Source organism: Mustela nivalis (assembly GCF_964662115.1).
Source record: "Mustela nivalis genome assembly, chromosome: 4".
Lineage (NCBI taxonomy): Eukaryota > Metazoa > Chordata > Mammalia > Carnivora > Mustelidae > Mustela > Mustela nivalis.
In genome coordinates, this window is record NC_139023.1 from 104,347,148 (window position 1) to 104,366,447 (window position 19,300).

General features: G+C 40.7%; 1 protein-coding gene across 4 annotated transcripts in view; it reads left to right on the forward strand.

The window, feature by feature from the left end:
* The window catches only part of MANBA (mannosidase beta), a 121,770-nt gene extending 103,544 nt beyond the window's left edge, over positions 1 to 18,226 (forward strand). For all 4 annotated transcript variants that reach the window (XM_082728982.1, XM_082728984.1, XM_082728985.1 and 1 more), the window contains 4 exons: positions 8,595 to 8,739; positions 12,750 to 12,892; positions 13,754 to 14,011; positions 16,532 to 18,226. In XM_082728982.1, coding sequence (XP_082585108.1) covers positions 8,595 to 8,739; positions 12,750 to 12,892; positions 13,754 to 14,011; positions 16,532 to 16,756 — 771 coding nt within the window. In that variant the 3' untranslated portion in view covers positions 16,757 to 18,226. The remainder of the gene's footprint in view (positions 1 to 8,594; positions 8,740 to 12,749; positions 12,893 to 13,753; positions 14,012 to 16,531) is intronic.
* The last annotated feature ends 1,074 nt before the right edge of the window (positions 18,227 to 19,300 follow it).

Here is a 19,300-nt window from a genome sequence, read left to right on the forward strand (position 1 = left end):
AAAAGTTAGTTCTTTGAAATGAGCAACAAAATTGAAAAAACTGTAGCTAGACTGGCCAAGAAAAAAAAAAAAGGAGAGAAGATTCCAATTACTAAATCAAGAATGAAAGAAGGAACACTACTGTTGACCTTAAATAAATAAAAAGGGTAAGTAAATATGTTAGAAAATATGTGAATAATTGTATGACAATAAGTCATTTAACCTAGATGAAATGGCAAATTCATAGAAAGACACAAACAATGAAAATTGACTCAAGAAGAAATAGAAAATCTAAGTAGATCTATCACAACTAAAGAGATTGAGTTAGTAATCAAAGAATTGTCCTCTGCAAAGATGGCTTCACTAGTGAATTCTAAAAAATACTTAAAGAAGAATTAACACCATCTTTCACAAATTCTTCCCAAAATACAGAAGAGGGGAAAGTACTTCATAACTCATTCTGTGAAGCCATTTTTATTCTGATACTAAAAGCAGACAAAGACATATTTAAAAAAGCAAACCAGAGACTAAGATCTTCTATGAATATAGACAAAAAGAAATCCTCAACAAAATACTAATAATTCAAAACCAGCAGCATATAAAAAGGTTTATAAATTATAATCAAGTGGGATTTACCCAGAATGTAAGATTAGTTCAACATACCAAAGTCAATCAGTATAATACACCATATTAATAGATTAAAAGAGAAATAATTACATTATCATTTCAATAGATGAAGAAAAAGCATTAGAAAAAATACAGTACCCTTTTGTGATTAAAAAAAAAAAAAATTGACAAGCTAGGACAAGAAGGGACTTCCTCAACATGATAAGAGCACCTGTGAAGAACCTATAGCCAATATCATACTGTGAATAGTGAAAAACAGAAAGTTTTCTCCCAAGATCAAGAAAAAAACAAGGGAACCTGCTCTTGCCACTTCCATTCAACATTGCATTGGAGATTCTAGTCAAAACATTTAGGCCAGGAAATCATAAAAGGCATGAAATTGGAAAGGAAGGTGTAACACTTTCTCTTTGCAGATGACATGATTTTATATATAGGAAAGCTTCAAAAATCCACCTAAAAACTGTGAGAGGATGCCTGGGTCGCTCAGTGGGTTGAGGCCTCTGCCTTCTGCTCAGGTCATGATCCTAGGGTCCTGGGATAGAGCCTCGCATCGGGCTCTCTGCCAAGCAGGGAGCCTTCTTCCTCCTCTCTCTCTGCCTGCCTCTCTGTCTACTTGCGCTATCTGGCAAATAAATAAAATCTTTAAAAAAAAGTAAAAAACCTGTGAGAGCTAATAAGTTAATTGAGCAACTTTATAGGATGTGAGATCAATATACAAATGTCAGCTGTTTTCTAAGCATGAACTATTTTAAAATGAAACTAAATAATAACATTTATAATAGTATCAAAAAGAATAAAATATTTTAGAATATACAGATCCATATATAGAGATGCAGGACTTGCACTGTGAAAATTATAAAAACATTATTAAGGGAAATTAAAGAAATGGAAAGACATGGATTGGAAGACTTAATATTATTAAGATGGCAGGACTCCCCAAAGTGATCCACAGATTCAACATAATCCCTATCAAAATTCCTATTACCATTTTCAGAGAAATGAGAAAAATGATTCTAGAATTCATATGGAAATGCAAGGCACCCAGAATAGTCAGAATATCTGGAAAAAAACAAATTTGGAAGTGTTACACATCCTACTTTCAAAACTTAACTACAAACCTACAGTAATCAAGATAGTGTGCTATTGACCTAAGGCCAGACGTATAGATTGAACAGAATTGGGAGTCCAGAAATAAACAAATAAGTCTATGGTCAACTGATTTTCTACAAGGGTGCCAAGATAACAAAATGGAAAAAAATAGTGCTTTGAACAAATGGTATCGGAACAGTGGATATCCACATGTAAAAAAAATGAATTTGGACCCATACCTTGTACCATATATAAGAATTAACTTAAAATGAACCAAAGATCTAACTGTTAATACTAAAGTCATAAAACTCTTAGAAGAAAAAGTAGATGTAAATCTTTGTGAATTTTGATTTGACAACAGTTCCTTAGATTTGACACTTAAAATACAAGCAACCAATGAAAAAATAGACAAATTGAACTTCATCAAAATTAGAAACTGTGTGTCAGAGGCCAATATGTCACAAAAGTGAAAGGATAATCCACAGAATGGGAGAAGACTTTTGAGTCATATATGTAAGAAGGATCTAATGTCCATAATATATTTAAAAACTCTTACAATTGGGCACCTGGGTGGCTCAGTGGGTTAAGCCGCTGCCTTCGGCTCAGGTCATGATCTCAGGGTCTTGGGATCGAGTCCTGCATCGGGCTCTCTGCTCAGCAGGGAGCCTGCTTCCTTCTCTCTCTCTCTCTGCCTGCCTCTCAGTGTACTTGTAATTTCTCTCTGTCAAATAAATAAATAAAATCTTTAAAAAAAAAAAACCTCTTACAATTCAATAATGAAAAGGATACCCCAATTAAAAAACAGGCAAAAGATTTGAGTAATCATTTCTCCAAAGAAAATGACCAATAAGTACCACGAAAATATCCTTAACATCATTAGTCACTAGGGAAATACAGATCAAAACCCACAAAGAGATACTACCTATACCTTTCTCAAAAAATTAAACATAGAGTTACCATAGAACTCTGAAATTCAGGTGCCTGGGTGGCTCAGTGGGTTAAGCTTTGCCCTTCTGCTCGTGTCATGGTCTCAGGGTCCTGGGATCGAGCCCCACATTGGGCTTTCTGCTTGCGGGGAGCTTGCTTCCCCCTCCCTCTCTGCCTGCCTCTCTGCCTACTTAGGAGCTCTCTCTCTTTGTCAAATAAATAAATAAAATCTTAAAAAAAAAAACAACAACCCTGAAATTCTACTTTAAGGTATATTTGAGAATATTGAAAACGTGTTCACACAAAAACTTGTGCACAAATGTTCATAGCATTTTTCATAGCCAACAAGCTAAAGCAATCCAAATGTTTACCAACTCAGGAATAGAGAAACAAAATGTGGCATACCTATATAATGAAATATTATTCAGCAATAGAAAGGAATGGAATATGAATATATAATACAACATGAATGAACCTCAAAAACATTATTCTGAGTAAAGGAAACCAGTGACAAAGGGCGTATATTATCTCGTTCCACTTAACATGAAATGTCCAGAATAGGCAAGTCCAAAAAGACAAAGTAGATGAGTGGTTTCTGGATACAGAGGAGAGGGGAGAATGAGGAGTTGCTGTTAACTAGTACAGTATGGTGTTTCCTGTTGGAGTGGTAACATTCTGGAATTAGGTAGGGGTAAGAGTACACAACCTGTGATTATACTAAAAGCCAATGAATTGGATATTACAAGGGTGAATTGTATGGTATGAATTTTATCAGTTTGAAACATGGCTTTATTAGGAGAGTCTTAGTGTCGAATAATTTTTAAGTAAATAAATAATATAAATTATTCTGTCAGCAGGGCTTCGTCACATGGCTATGCCTAGTTCCAAGGGTCAGGGGTGTGATTCTGGAGAATGTAGCCCACCTATAGCTCTGTGACTCTGGAGGACAGGGATGGTAGGTTTTTATAAACAGCTAGCAATCTCCATCACAGTGGCAAAACTGGAATTAGAACCTAGGTCTTGGTATCCTGGTCTAATTTCTTTTTACCCTACCATCTGTTTCTCCAAGGAGGCTGATTTCATAAGTATAATCAAGCAAGCTGCTGAAAATAGACTTTTTTGAAACTAAAATAAGATTTGTCTGCTAACAGTGGGACTTAGAAGCCTAGGAAATGACTAAGCATTTATTCTTCTTATATGTAGAGATTGTCCTCTTTAGGGAAGGATGCATGAGTACAATTTTAAAGGGAAAGGCAGTTGCAGAGATTTTCCAGGGAAATGGGGTTCTACAACATCCCTTTAAGGAGGATAGTGGGCAGTGACCTTCTGCATTTTTATGAACAAAGGCATCATTCATTAGCCCTAACTGGCACCTACTGGTTTGGGTAAACCCGGATCCATGATATTGGCATGGCACTATCTGTCTGTGGAGTATGCTGCACTGTGCTGGAGCCCGGAGTGTTCAAAGAGCCTTGATTATCCTCCTTCCCACGAAGTTCAGCTATGACAAGTTCCTAGTTAGGGCTTGCCTCATGTCCTTTTCCTTTCATTGCTAGCAAGGGGTAGGAATCCTGTATGCATGTAAAAAAAAAAAAAAAAAGGTTTAAAAATTCTAAAAGATTATTAATACTTACCTATTAAACCAGAAAAGATAAATTACAGTGAGATTGTTAGAACAGATATAAAGGTATCTTGCAAGTAATTAGAACAGAAAGATATCTTGCAAGTAGTTCTGAAAATTGAAATAGAGACTTAAAACTCAAATGTTTGTGTGGGCTAGGAAGGTAATTTAAGTGGATAGGAGTATGATTATTGGGAATTGTGACAAAACCGAACTATAGGCCCTGACTTAAGACATTAAGCAACATTCAAACAATAAAGAGACAAAAAACCCACCTAAAAACAAAAACAAAAAACAAGAAACCAAAAAACTGCCTATCTCTGGGGGCCAGTTAAAATCTGTATGGGGCAGGGGCGCCTGGGTGGCTCAGTGGGTTGAGCCGCTACCTTCGGCTCAGGTCATGATCTCAGGGTCCTGGGATCGAGTCCCGCATCGGGCTCTCTGCTTGGCAGGGAGCCTGCTTCCCTCTCTCTCTCTTTCTGCCTGCCTCTCCGTCTACTTGTGATTTCTCTCTGTCGAATAAATAAATAAAATCTTTAAAAAAAAAAATCTGTATGGGGCAAAGTTCAGCCTGGAGGTCACCAGTTTATAGCAGCCTCTTGATTAGAACCTAATATAGCATTATGCAGCGAGGAGTTTAATGTTTGTCATCTATTATTACCAAAAGAAGCAACACAAGAACATACAATGTTTTTAGCTCTTGCATTGAAAGAAAAAACTGGAAACCATTCAAATGCCTAATAATTGGAGAATGATGAATCACACTGTGGTAATAACTGTGTAACCATTTAAAGCACAGAGATGCTAGCAAGTGCCAGGGCGTGAAAAAGTACACATGTCAAAACTAAGAACAGAACACTAAATGTATATGCTACAATATGTGTTCACAAAGATTGGAAAAGAATTTGGAGCAATATAAATAATTTGATGTTTGTGAGATTTTTTTTTTTTCCTGAAAAGAAGCTTAAATGAAGAAAAAGAAAATGCAGTCACCTCTACTAAGGCCATCAGTAAAATATATAGTTGTCTTCTGGATTAGATCCAGCTAAGCAGAAGCATGACTATTTCATAGAGTATGGCTTTTTCCATTTTCATTTCCGCCTGAAAGAGATAACTTAATTTCCTACTCTGATACACATTGGTATTTTGTTCCCACCTCAGAACAGAGGTTATTTTTTTCCGATTCACCCTACTTTATAAATGTGGATCCAAGGATAGTGATTCTGGTCCCAGACTTTATGAATGACACCCGTCCTTCCACACCACTTATGAGTTGACAGTGACCCAAGTCTCAGGGGGTAATAGCAGAATGTTGCAGGTTCTTTGGCTTCTTTGGTATATCTAGATTTCAGGGATACTTCAGGTAGGGGGAGTTCCGGATTGTGGGCTGGCATCTAAGGTGGATTGTCCATGGTGGTTGCCATTGGATGCTTGTTCTCAGCTTGTCAGGGCTGGACCCATCGTTTCTGGAATGTTTGGTGACTAGAATTCCTCTCCTCCTGTGATTACTCACCAGTCCGATGGGGACTTCTCAGCTTCTTCTCTCATACTCACTCCACACACAGTCTATAAAGCAATGGTTGCTTTTCAGGAATCTCTGGATGAGAACTGAGATTTCTTCTTGTTCAGGGTCGTGGATATGTGTGCAATGGAGGCAGAGACTATCGTTGGCTTGATTTTGTGCTATAGGCCCAATTTAGCTTGGTTTGTGGGGGCATTATATGAAGGCTCAGGATGATATAAATGAGTTCAGAGATAAGATCTTTTAAACAACTGTAAGGGTTGTTTCCATGCTGATACAAGGTAAAGATCTCTAGTGGGCATGGATGATGGTGTCCTAGAATCTGTTCCTACTGAGATTTCCACTTGGGCCTGCTTCATCTTCACTGAATTTTCTAGAAGTTGCTCCACAACACTGATTTTGTACCTCAAAACTCAACATACGTGAATGCTTACTAAGGGACTTAATTTCTCTGTGCCTACCTATCTAGGCCTAGAAGTAAATAAATCTCTCTCTCTCTCTCTCTTTTAGTTTGGACAAGATTGGTATTTTTACAAGGAACTTGGCTAGAGATTTCTGAGTATAATTGCAGATTGGCTTGACTAACACATCAGATTTCATAGGTTTGTTTTTCTGTTTCATTTCCTCTGACTTAGTGTCGGACTAATATATGCCGAATGTATCCTGTGGTCATTTTCAGTTGGCACCATTGCCACTCCGTCTGTGAGATTCTTACTTTCTTTAGAGTGTATTCGCTGTTCTCGTTGCTGTGGTCCCCGTGGTCTGGTTCTTGAATGAGGACATTTCTTTATCTGCTCACAGCTGGTATCATCTCTTGCTGGGGTGGTTTTCATAGCTTTCTGAAGGGTCGCCCTAATCCCACTGTAAACCCCCACCCCCACCGCACCTCTGTTTCTCCGTTTGGTCAGCAGCATCTTCTTCGGGAAAGTGAATCTGGTCCTTTCACCCCTTGAGCTTACGGTTGCCTCCAGGACACACATCAGAACCTTCCCAGATCTGATCCCTGCATCTTACTGGCCTCCCTTCCACTGCCCCTGGCTCTCTGTGCCTTTCAGTTCTTCACTTGAATTTTCTCTGCTCAACGCACATGTCCTGTCTGGCTGCCAGGTTCTGCCCTCTCCCTTTTTCTCTTTCCTCTTCTCTGAGGCCAATCGTCATTCCTTGGCCAGGCTTGCTTTCCCTGTGATCCACACTCCTAACATTGCTCACCCCTCCTACTTAGCACTTATTACTGTTTAGAGTTTACATTCATTTGCGTGACTCTCTGATGAAGTCCTGTCTTCTCCACAAGCCAGTAAGCTCCATGAGGGTGCGCTTGTATCTTTTTTGCTGGGAGAGGGGTGGACCATACCAGCATGTAATACATACTATAGGTACTTATTACATCTTTATTGAATGACCATGATTTCTTCTTGCTTCACTCTTCTGCAATTCTATGGCACCAACTCATATAAGTAAGTCATATCTTCACTTATGACTTTCTCACTAGCCAGCCTAACTCTGTTTAAAGGATCTGCCTTTACCTGAGCTCTTCCAGCTTTTAGGAAGTGTCTGGGCTTAGTCTCCTAGAAACCTTATCTGCATCCTTCTTTTCCTTCCTCTGAAAATCCAGGCCTCATTCTAGTGAGGAATCCTTGCAGCACTGACCATCTCTGCAAGGTTTCCTTGGTGACTTCTCCAAACCAGCCTGAGAACCTCTCACTCGTGAGCTTCCCCTACTACAACTCTAAAGACATGGGATAACAGGGGCGCCCGGGTGGTGGTGTAGTCAGGGCCTCCCACTCTTGGTTTTAGCTCAGGTCCTGATCTAAAGTTAGCAGGATTGAGCCCTGCGTCGGACTCTGCACTCAGTTCAGAGTCTGCTTGGGACGGACTCTCCCCTCTGGCTCGCATTCTCCAAATAAAAAAGTAACTCTTTTAAAAAGCATGTGATAATAGTAGCAATGAAAGGGTGATATTTCAATGATGTTGCCAATAATTAAGAGTCCTATTTGAAGTTCTTCAGTGCCTCTTCAGTGGGAACTAAATTCATGGGTCTCATTGCTACAATTTACCATCTGTTCTGCTGTAATGAAGGAGTTACATTTATAAAAAATTTTATGATTATCAGGGTGCCTGGATGGCTCAGTCGGTTAAGTGTCTACCTTCGGCTCAGGTCATGATCCCGGGGTCCTGGGACCGAGCCCCGTATTAGGCTCCCTGCTCAGCGGGGTGTCTGCTTCTCCCTCTCCCACTACCCCTGCTGGGGTTCCCTCTCTCACTACCTCTCTCTCTCTGACAAATAAACAAAAATCTTAAAAAAAAAATTTACGATTATCAAAAATCACGATATAAGGACAAAGTTGCTTGAGTAGAAAAAAGGGGCTAGGGACTAGACAGTATCAGACTTAAAATAATGTTATTTTTCCTATAGAACTTTTTTCTAATAAAACTTTGTTCATTAGTAGCTATGAATATATTTATAAAACCCATCACTTTCAAAAAAAATTAGTGTTTGACTACATCTACCATTTATTCTGGAATAATAGTCTGTTTTCCATCATTGCCTATACTGTCATTAGCAAGGAACCTTTCATACCATCCTGTTTCCTTGATTACCCATAAACAGAACACTAAGACTCCCAAACAAATCAGCTATTATAGACAACCCTTCTGTTATGCTGAGGGGCTAGTTCCAGATCTAGTATGATAATGGTAGACATAATGTTAATCAGAGTCCCTAATTTATCCAACCTGCTTTAAAAAACAGCTCAAACATGCCATTTTCTCAGACCTGGACACTTAAGCCTAACAACAACTTGTGTGCTTCGGTGTTTTCCCCTGAGTCAGGTGACGCAGGCCCAGTGTGTCAAAATAGAGACTGAATTCTACCGCCGCAGTCGCAGCGAGATAGTGGATGGGCAAGGCTACACCATGGGTGCCCTTTATTGGCAGCTGAATGACATCTGGCAGGCTCCTTCCTGGGCTTCTCTAGGTAAGTGTTGCTGCATTCTTTGCATCCTTGAGAGAAAGCGACTCCAGGGCAGAGAGGCGGCTGACAAAGCCCCGGGGCCTGAGGATCAGACTAAACTGAGTAGACTCTGGCACCCTAAGTGGAGAGGTTCCTCCCACAGCTGGTGAACTGTGGCCACCTCGCCCACCTTCCTGGTCTCTCCAGGAGCCTTGGAGGCTGCCTTGTTGGAGTTGTGGGCTGTGCAGAGTCACAAAAGCCGGCTAATGTAGGGTGTAGATGCATGAAGATCTCAGCCATGTGTCTTATAATTATTGCTTATAATTTTGAATTTAATTAGGAGGAATTTCCAGGCAAAAGAAGCATTTACTTAAGCCTCTTTTCCTCTGTTTAGAAGAAGAATTCAGCCAAGTGGAATGCTGGCCCAGCCGAGTGTTAAAATGTTCTTTTTCCGGATTCCCTTTTAGGTTCAAAAGGCCATCTTTATTTTTGCTCTGTTTATCTCTCAGGCAAAACATGTGGAGTCAGAAATTAAGATGGGAAAGGTTATCAGTTCCATCAGTTGGCAACAGAGAGATGACTGGCATGGTACCAGCCGTTTGAATTATTCTATTTTGATATATTTTTAAAAATTAAGGAGTAATGATGAATCTTTGGTGTTCACTAGTGGTGGTTTGAAGCAAAGTACAGTTAATAATGTACACAAGAATTTGGGGGCAAAAGTGAGGCAAGGTCCCACAGTAAAAAAGCCCCTTTGCTGGGTCAGGCTTTTAAACCAGCTGTGTATACAGATCCAAAGGAGTCCATTACCCATGTGCTTTGATCAGTGTGCTGAATCACCTCTTGTGGTAAGTCGGAGTGTCGATCAAGTTTCTCTGACCAAACTGTTTATCAACACCAACCAGATAAAAGAGTATTGAATGAGAATTAGCTCTAGACTGGGGAGAGTAGCCTTTCTGGGATGCTTAAAACTGGACAAAGAGATATTGTTCAGAGACGCTTGGACTCTGAACCTGCCTTCTTGTCTGTGGATGAGGTTGTGGACTCCTGAAGCAGAGTTTGGTTCGAGAACTGGGAGAACCTAGTCTTTGTTGATCTCGCCTTAAATGACTGTTCTGCAGATTATTTTAATGAGTTCTTTAGAAAGAGTGAGAGGGCACCTGGGTGGCTCGGTGGGTAAGCATCTGCCTTTGGCTCAGGTCATAATCCCAGGGTCCTGAGATGGAGCCCAGCATCGGGCTCCCTGCTCAGCGGGAAGCCTGCTTCTCCCTCCCCTACTCCTCCTGCTTGTGTTCCCTCTCTTGTTGTCTCTCTCTGCCAAATAAATAAAATCTTTAAAAAAAGAGAGAGAGAGAGAAAAGGCGAGTAAAGCCAGAAACAGAAGTTGTGATGGCAGAGCAAGAATTTATTTTCTAAAGTCTAGCAGGACAGTGCCTCCATGGAGAGGTTCACCATCTTCTTGTACCTGTTACAGAAAACAGGTGCCAGGGGGGAAGGCGTGACATGATATGCTATGTCTGCTCCTACTCTGGGCAGCCTCATGGCCTCTGTTTAACTCTACTTCGTTGGTTTAATGAATCTGGTGCATCTAGTGTGTGCCAGTGAGGGTGGGGGAACGAATGTGTCTCCTCTTATCACCTGAAAAGGGGATCCTTTAATATACAGGTGGGGATGGGGGAATGTGATCCTTTAAAGGGATCATAGCTGCTTGGAATCTCTAGATTCTTATATATTTCCTTTAAAAAAAACTAGTCTCATTTTTAGTTACAACTTTGCAAATACAGAAATCCTCCTGGGCATTTTATTTTGCTTGGGTCATAAACTTGGACAGGTTGAGAGCTAATAGAAAAGCCAGAAATCACAGAACATCTTCAGCTGACTGCAAGATGTTAAATTGGTAGTCATACTTTGTCCCTGATGAGTAACTAGTGTCTGGCCCAGTGAGACCTTGTGCTTCAGTTGCTGTTCTCCTGTGTTCTGCGTGTGGCCGCGAAGTTGGAACCATGCATGTAAAGTCTCTTCTGTAATGGATATCACACGCGAGCATCTCTAAGTTACCTCAGGTCTGAGCCATCTTCCGTTTATGAGAAAACTTTCCAAATACAGTTAATGTTTGAACAACATGAGGTTAAACTGTGCATGTTCAAGAAGATACAGATTTTTTGGGTAAAGACAGTACAGTACTGTAAATGTATTTCTTCTTCCTTCTGATGTCCTTAATAACATTTTCTTTTCTCTAGCTTGCTTTATGGTGAGAATACAGTATATAGTACATATAACGTACAAAATACGTGTTAATTGACCACTTATGTTATCAGTAAGGCTTGGTCAACAGTAAGCTATTAGTAGTTAAGTTCTGGGGGAGTAAAAAATGTATATGTGGATTTTTAAAAACATACTTTTAAATTTTTATTTTATTATTATTTTTTATATATGCAGATTTTTGACTGCACAGGGTTTGGTGCCCCTAAACCCACGTTGTTCAAGGTCAGTGTTATAAGTGTGAGTTCATTCTACAGGTCTAATATGGAAGGCTCTCCACCCCTCCCTGCTTGTTTTTTTTTTTTTTTTTCCCCCGCTTGTTGTTTTTTAAGGGGAAATATTAAGAGTTGCAGTTCAAGTGCTGAGAGTTGAAATTTTGGAAAACCCAAATAAGTTGGTTCTATCTGAACTTCAAACCACATTTCCCATGTCAACAGCTTACACTGAATTCTGGACACGATACTCCCCACCCCCCACCCCTTCCTCCTACTCTCCCTCCCCACCATCTCTCTGGAAGTTGTTCAGTGATGCAGTGCTTTGTGGGAAAGAGCTTTTTTGAAATAGAGGCATGGTGACATATTTTTCAGTTTGGGGGTTTAGCATCCTAGACTTGCCAACAGGGCACAGAATTCATAGGTTCTCAACAGCTTCTAATTGTATCTGAGCAACTGTCATTAATTATCATCTGTTTGGATGTTCTCCTCGAGTCTGCACTTGCCAGCGGCATTTATGATAATGGTTGTTTTATTTCACTCAGAGCCTTTTGTGCTTATGGGAAAAGGAAGACTTTGAGTTCTAAATAACTCTTTCTGTCACCTTTTAAATTTTTCTTTCCCAAGTGTTTTGTTTATGGTTTTTTTTTTTTTTTAGGTGTACCATATAGTGATTCGACATTTCTATACCTTACGAAATACTCACCATGATAAGTGTAGTCAGCATCTGTCACCATACAAAGTTATTACAGTGTTATTGACTATGTGTCCTACAACTCTTATTTTTAAAAAAATTTTTAAAGATTTTATTTATTTATTTATTAGAGAGAGAGCGCATGCGAATGGGAGGGGGAGAGGCAAAGAGAAAAAGAAGGGGAGAGTCTCCAGCAGATTCTGCACTGAGCTGCTGAGCATGGACACACAGAGCTCAATCTCATGACCCTGAGGCTGAAATCAAGACTTGGTTGCTTAACCAACTAAGCCACCCAGGCACCCCTCTCTATAACGCTTATAAATAAATATTTATGGTATCGTATACACTTGTAATATTTTCTTATAGCTACTAATATATGGACCACTGGGTGGGGGACATAAACAATGAATCTCGGAACACTGAAAAAATTAAATTAAATTTAAAAAACCCAGTTACTAATATATGTGATATTTTTATGGCCATGTACCGATTTCCCTCTTCATACATATGTAGTGAAAAGGAATATTGGCACATCGAGCTCCCAGAAGCAGAATTATGTATGAGAAAGTGCTGCCTAGGAGTCCTGTCGGGCTCAGAGTCCTGCCTGTGGCATGTTTGCTTTACTACTTGAGCTTCCCTTCCCTCATTGTAAGGGAGATGTGAATGCTCACCTCACCAAGATGTGAGGGTGCCTCCAGGAAAAGGCTTGAATGCCCCGAGGCCTTAATGAAATGTGGGTTTGTAACCCTGTTGAGTCTCTCTGCTATGCTCTGTCCCTGGAATCATGACAAGTCAGACAGCTGGACTGTGGGCAAGATGACCCTGCCTGCTTGACCCTGCCCATCTCTTAACTCGCCTGTTTCTAGAGTATGGAGGAAAGTGGAAGATGCTTCATTACTTTGCTCGGCATTTCTTCGCTCCACTGTTGCCCATGGGTTTTGAGGATCAAGACGTGTTTTTCATCTATGGTGTTTCAGACCTTCACTCTGACTGTAAGGCGAAGCTTACTGTAAGTTGCTTCGAGTTTTTTTTTTTCTAAGCCAGAGGGAGAGATTTTGCTCATAATTCTTTAGTTATTGGTTATATTTCTTCTGGGAAAAAGAAAAGAGAAATTGATTTGTGTCAAAATGTTTCTAGTGCCTGTCGCAGGAAAGGGGCTGTCCTTGGACTCAGAATACCTTTACCTTCAGGGTAAAACTCTGCCATTTATTCCATGATCTTAAGGCTTAATGCCTTGGTGATTCAGTTTCCTCATCTGCGAATATCATATTTTCCCTCATCAGGCAATCCTGAAGGATTTCGATGGGCAGTTGAAAGCAAATTATAAACTGTAAAGTGCCGCTATAACATAAAGTCATATAATCACAAGAAGCTGGAAATAGCCTAAACTTGACAGAAAGGAATCCTTAAAAATGGCTTATTAAAGTGAAAATCTGTAAAAGAATTCCGAACATATATGGAAAAACACTCCTGTATTTAAAACAATATCAGGCAAAAATAGAGGGTAGAGACTCAGAGTCTCAGGCGGCTGCAGTCTGGAGAACACTGCAGAGAGGTCACGGCTATGGACTCCTGACAGTGCACCGGGTCCTGTGTCTTCCACAGATTACTTAATTTAAATCTCATGTCAGCCGTTGAAGTTGATGCTGTTCTTATTCTCATTTTCCATGTGAAAAAGCAGAGCCTTTGAGAAGCTAAGGAACTTGCTCTCTTATGAGCTCTAGGACTGAATGGGGTGGGGTTAAACCCAGGATTCATAGGCTCTTAACTAGTTCTGCTATTCAGACTTTCATCTATTATTCTCTTAAAAACAAAACAAAACAAAACAAAACCAAGAATGTTTGTTTTGGCCCTGTCTTGTTTCTCCCAGGTGAAAGTCCACACGTGGAGTTCGCTGGAGCCGGTGTGCTCCTCTGAGACTGACCATTTTGTCCTGAAAGCAGGGAAGGCCGTTCTCCTCTATAAGGAGCCGGTACCCGTATTATTGGAGAATTGTGGGAATTGTACCCGGCAAAGCTGTGTGGTTTCCTTTTACCTTTCAACTGACAGCCAACTTGGGAGCCCAACCAACTATCACTTCCTGTCCTCACTGAGTGAGAGCGTGGGGCTGCGCAAGGCGTACATCACTGTAAGTACCAGTGGCCTGGGGTCCCCGTTGCCTTGCCAACCTTTCCTGCTCCTGAGCGGCGAAGCACATGGCCTCCTGCATTCTGCAGAATTTCCCCTTGATACTAAGTTTACCTGAGACTTGGGGAATGTTCGTCTCTTCCCACTAGAAGCAAAGACCAAAAGACTTTTTTTTTCTATTTCAGTGTTTGTCCGAGCTTAGGGTTCCTGCCACTTCCACTAGCCCTTGGCCCCTCTGAAGTGGGCTTGAGCACAACAGGAAAAGGCTGCATGAGTCATCGCCGCTAACTGCTCCTGCACCATGTCCCAGGCTCTGTCCCCAGGCTTTCCTGCTTCATCCCTGAAGTATCATGTGCCACCCTGACAAGCCAGCAAACCTTAGTAAAGGGGGGACCAGGAATCCCCAGCAGAAGCACTCTGACTTGGAAGGCTTAAGGATAATCATTTAATTTAGGATATTTAAGAAAAATTTAAGTTTAAGGATTTAAATTTAAGGAAATTTAAAAAAATAAAATTAAATTTTTAAATTAAATATTTAAACTAAAAATTTAAATTTAAGGAAAGTCCTTAAAACTAAGGAAATTAAAAAAAAAAATCCCTCTACTCTCTTTGATTTATTGCTTCCAAGTAGCTTAATCATCAAATCTGTAATTGCCAAGAAAAAAATGGAATAACCAGCATGTGTTTTTATAAAATTTGTGCAGCTGGAGAATGTGGAATCTGTCTAGTTGGTTGAAAATCTCTCTTACCCTTTCCCCTACACATGGTGATTGGATGTATTCTCTAAGAAGTTTTATTCTCTATGTTTAATGAAAGTTACGTTTGTTTTAGACCTATAAGTCATTGAGAATGCTTCAGTGACAGGGTTTGTGTGTGTGTGTGTGTGTGTGTGTGTGTGTCTACTTAAAAATAATCATATGAAAACAGTCCTTGAAGTGAAAACATATCTTTCTAATTAATGTGATATACTCACATAATGAAATATAAGTAATCTGTAACAGCTGATGTGGAGCAGCTGTGAAGGGAATACCATACAATCACACAGCTATTTTCCAGAAAAATAACAACAATAAAACCAAAAAACTCTGTAGCAGTTCAATTTGCAGGCTCTAGACTTAGGATTTCGAAGTTTTTTTCTCTTTCCTAAACCAGGCCTTCATTACCTTAGGATGAGTGGGTGTGGGAGAGAAGTGGGACTTGTTCCCTTGTCCTGCCTCATTTGGATTTCAGTGAGACTTGCCCTTCCAGAGGGATCTAATAATAGTAATAATAGTTAACATTTTCTGCAGGCTTACCATAGGCCAGACACTCAGGTGTGCTCTCCCCAGCAGGATTCGGGGAAGTTGTTTACCACACCTCCCTGAAGCCAGGCGACAAGCCTGACCCTGGGCTCTGCAGTCCTGTACAGAGATGAGACTTCAGATGGGAAGCAGGCCCCAGTGCCCCTGCTGGCTTTGGCCGGGGAGCCGCAGTAGCCGAGGCTTCCCTGGCAGACTTGGCAGGGGGACTGGGGCCCGCCATGGGAATTGCATGCCTGTGACTGCCGTAGGGTCTTCACTGAACCCCTGGGCGGTATGGTTTGGGACTTTAACATCTAGCTTCAGATCTGAATCCAAAGAGATACCTGATACACCTTATGAAGTGTCTGTGCTGTTTCCTCCAAAGTACATTTTTTTGTTTATAACTCAGAACCCCTCATGATGTGTAAGTCCAAAATTACATACAGTAAAAATTGCACCTTGGAATTCTCTATGCCACACATCACGTCCAACGTCACACCTACGGTGTGGCATGTCTGCGTGTTGAGGTGTCACCTTTTGTGTCAGGCGAGGCTTTAAATACCAGATCACTCTCAGCAGCGTGCTCGCTCGCACTGAAAGAACCTCACAGACCCCAACCCTCTGGGGCACCACCCAACCTAGCCTCTCCTCAGTGTGCACTAACTGGCTAGTGAACGTCAGGGCTTAAATTACACTTGCCTTTGCTGATATTGTGTGGGATTTGCACATGTTAAAAGTGCTAATAACGTGACTTTCTGGTATTATGCAGCAAAAGAGAGGAGGCTCTAACGGTAGAGCTTTTGTAAATGCCTGGCAGGCAGCTGTCTAGATTGCTGGATCTTTCTAGAACAAGCTTCCTGGTGGTGCTAACTCCACCGTACATCCTGAGAAAGTCATCGAAACTTCCCGGCCCTTATGCCAAAATGTTCCTCTCTTGGTCCCCGGAGAAAAGCTGTGAGAGATAATAAAGCTTTGAGCTTCTTGTGAAATATCCTCCTTAATCATTAGAGACTGACATATTTTACACTTAGCTGGAGATAACCATTTGGTAATTTTCCACAGCCTCAAATAAATGTCCTTTGTTTTTTGGTATTAGACAGTGCACAGAGTATGAGACTTTGACAGCGGAGCCAAAGCTGTAAGAGACACGCTCCTTGTTGGCCCACATACACATTCTGATAGGCATTGTGGGTAGAATAAATAGGTCTCCCCTCATCGTTCACTTAATTTATCTTTTTCAGGCTGTCATCTCTCAGCAAGGTGACACATTCGCTTTTGATCTGGAAACCTCCGCTGTTGCTCCTTTTGTTTGGTTAGATGTGGGAAGCATCCCCGGGAGATTCAGTGACAACGGTTTCCTCATGACTGAAGAGACACGGACTGTGTTATTTTACCCTTGGAAACCCACCAGCAAGAGCGAACTGGAGCAGTCTCTTCGTGTGACTTCCCTGATGGATATTTACTGAGGGGTTGCAGGTGGTATTTTTAGCAGACTCTGGAATAAAGCCTTTCTAAGGCACCGTCGGGAGCTGAAGACACCCAGAGACAAGTTGAAGAAACTGGGAAGTGTGTCTGCCTGCCTCCACCTGTCTGAGTCATGACTCTGAAGAGTTTGTCCAGTGTGTTATGTCCGGGAAGGTTGTTTACTCCGGTGATATTCTCCAACAAGGCCGTGGTTCGGCGTTCTTCAGCCTGTGCCAGGCCTATGATTTTAGCCCTCCCCCCACAGCTCTGGCACCATGTGACCCAGTTATAACCCAACCACTCTTCCTACCCAGAAAAGGAAGTCCACTCATAAAGTCCTGTCAGGGAATCACAGGAACATGACGACTGCAGTGTCTGTGGAGCCAAATTGGAAGGCTGTGAGGTTCGTGTAAGCCTCTCAGAGTTAGCCTTGAAAAATAGTGAATAATCAAAATGAAGCTGCTTTGTTATTATTCCCTGAGGAAATGGAGGTTCAGCTGGTACAATAGAGGGTTCTGGATAGTAGCCATATTGGTTGTCAGAAAGTTTGGGGAGTTGATTGTTGCCATTTGATTACTTTTTTGGATAAGATTCTCTTTTCGTTTGTGGGTTTTGTTACAAAGTATCGTTTTGACTGGGGAACCTGGCTGGCTTAGTCTGTTAAGCATCTGACTCTTGATTTCAGCTCAGGTCATGATCTTAGGGTCGTGGGACTGAGCCCTGAGTCAGGCTCTCCACTGAGTGTGAAGCCTGCTTAGGATTCTCTCTCTCCCTCTCCCTCTGCCCTTCCCCACATCTCTCTCTCTCTCTCAAAAAAAAAAATGTTTTTTTGACAGTAACAGCTTTTTTCAAAGTCTATTTAGAGTGATCCTCCTTTGAAAAATAAGCTCACATTGAAATGGACATCTCTGTGGTCACTCTGAAGATTCTTGAGTGTCCTAACATAAGTTGTTACCCATAATTATGTGTGGGTTGTAGATGTGGCAAAATCCAATGTACTTCCCAATTCGAAAGCCGTGAATGAGATTTATATTTGTTGTCTCTGGCAGCAAAGTGTATTTCTTTTCGCTTGGGTTTAAATCAGTTTTATTGGACAACTGGGTGGTTCAGTCAGTTAGGTGTCTGCCTTCAGCTCAGGTCATGATCCCAGGGTCCTGGGATCAAGTCCTGCATTGGTCTTGCTCAGCGGGAAGCCTGCTTCTCCCTCTGCCTCCCCGTTTGTGCTCTCACTCTCTCTAACAAATAAATAAAAAGATCTTTTTAAAAATAAGTCATTTTTATTAATATTGATTAATTGTAAGTTGCTATAAAATTATTTTATTATATATGATCATGTTTATAAATTATATTCATAATGAAGCCATTGGGGCAAAATGTTAATGGGTGGAGATGTGCAAGAATTCTTTTCTTCTGCTTTTGCAACCTTTCTATAAGTTTAAAATGATCAAAAAATAAAAGTTATATAGATTGCATTAACAGTGTGATGTTTCATCTGTGGCTTGTTTAATCATTCCAGAAACATTCATTTGTGTCCATTTGTGTGCTGGGCATTGATTTCCCTTTAGCTCTGGCCAACTTTTTATTCTACTTGATAAACTGGGAGAGTTTAAGAAACCTAGGTTAAGGTACTTGAGTGGTTTTCCCTGGGAAGAATCGTGTAATTGGTTATGGAATGGAGTGGCAATGAGAGTTTGACTTGAAAATCAAGCCTAATTAGATATAGATTTGGTTTTAAACCTGAGAAGGTTTAGGTCATGATTCATTGACTAAAATGGCAATAAATGCAGGTGATCCAGGCCTCTCTTCAGTATCTAAGAGCTTCCTCATCTTATGTGTTCAGCTATTTCAATATGTTTAGAAAAGTCTTATGAAAGCCTGGAGCTTGGGGATGCATCTTAGAAGATTTTTACTTAATAAATATATAATTTTCTTGTCAATGTTGAAAATCCTGTCTCCATTAAACTAGAGAATTTTCTAGGCCAGGCACCCTGTGAGGTGGGCTTTGAAATTGATGGACCAGAATTTATATCACAATCCTGCCTTTACCAGCTCTTAATCAAGTTATTTCACTTCTGTGTTCAGTTTTGTGATGGTGAAATGGAAATAAATACAATGCCCTTGCAAGTTTGTCTTGAAGAATGAATTTAAAATTTAACATGAGGACTAGGCCCTGTGCTGGCCCATAATAAGGGCCCTGAAAATGGAAGCACCATCCTGGGTTGGGGACCGTCCTGTCCTAGAGAGGGCTGGGCTTCTAGCCACACTGACACGGTTTGGAATCTGTGTGCTGAGGTTCTGAGGCGTGTAGGTTATTGTGAGCTTGGCTGACTGCTTGATCTGGGACTTTAATTGTCTCATTGGTAAAATGGAGATAATAATCTCTAACCCTCAAGGTAGTTGTGAGGACTAAACAACTGGAACAAAATAAATGCTAAGTAAATGGTGGTTGGATTTTTTTAACATCATAATCATTATTATCCAATTAAAACATGATGCGAGAGTAAAAAATAAAGTAAATTTAAAGGCAAATGTCTTCCAGCCTTTTT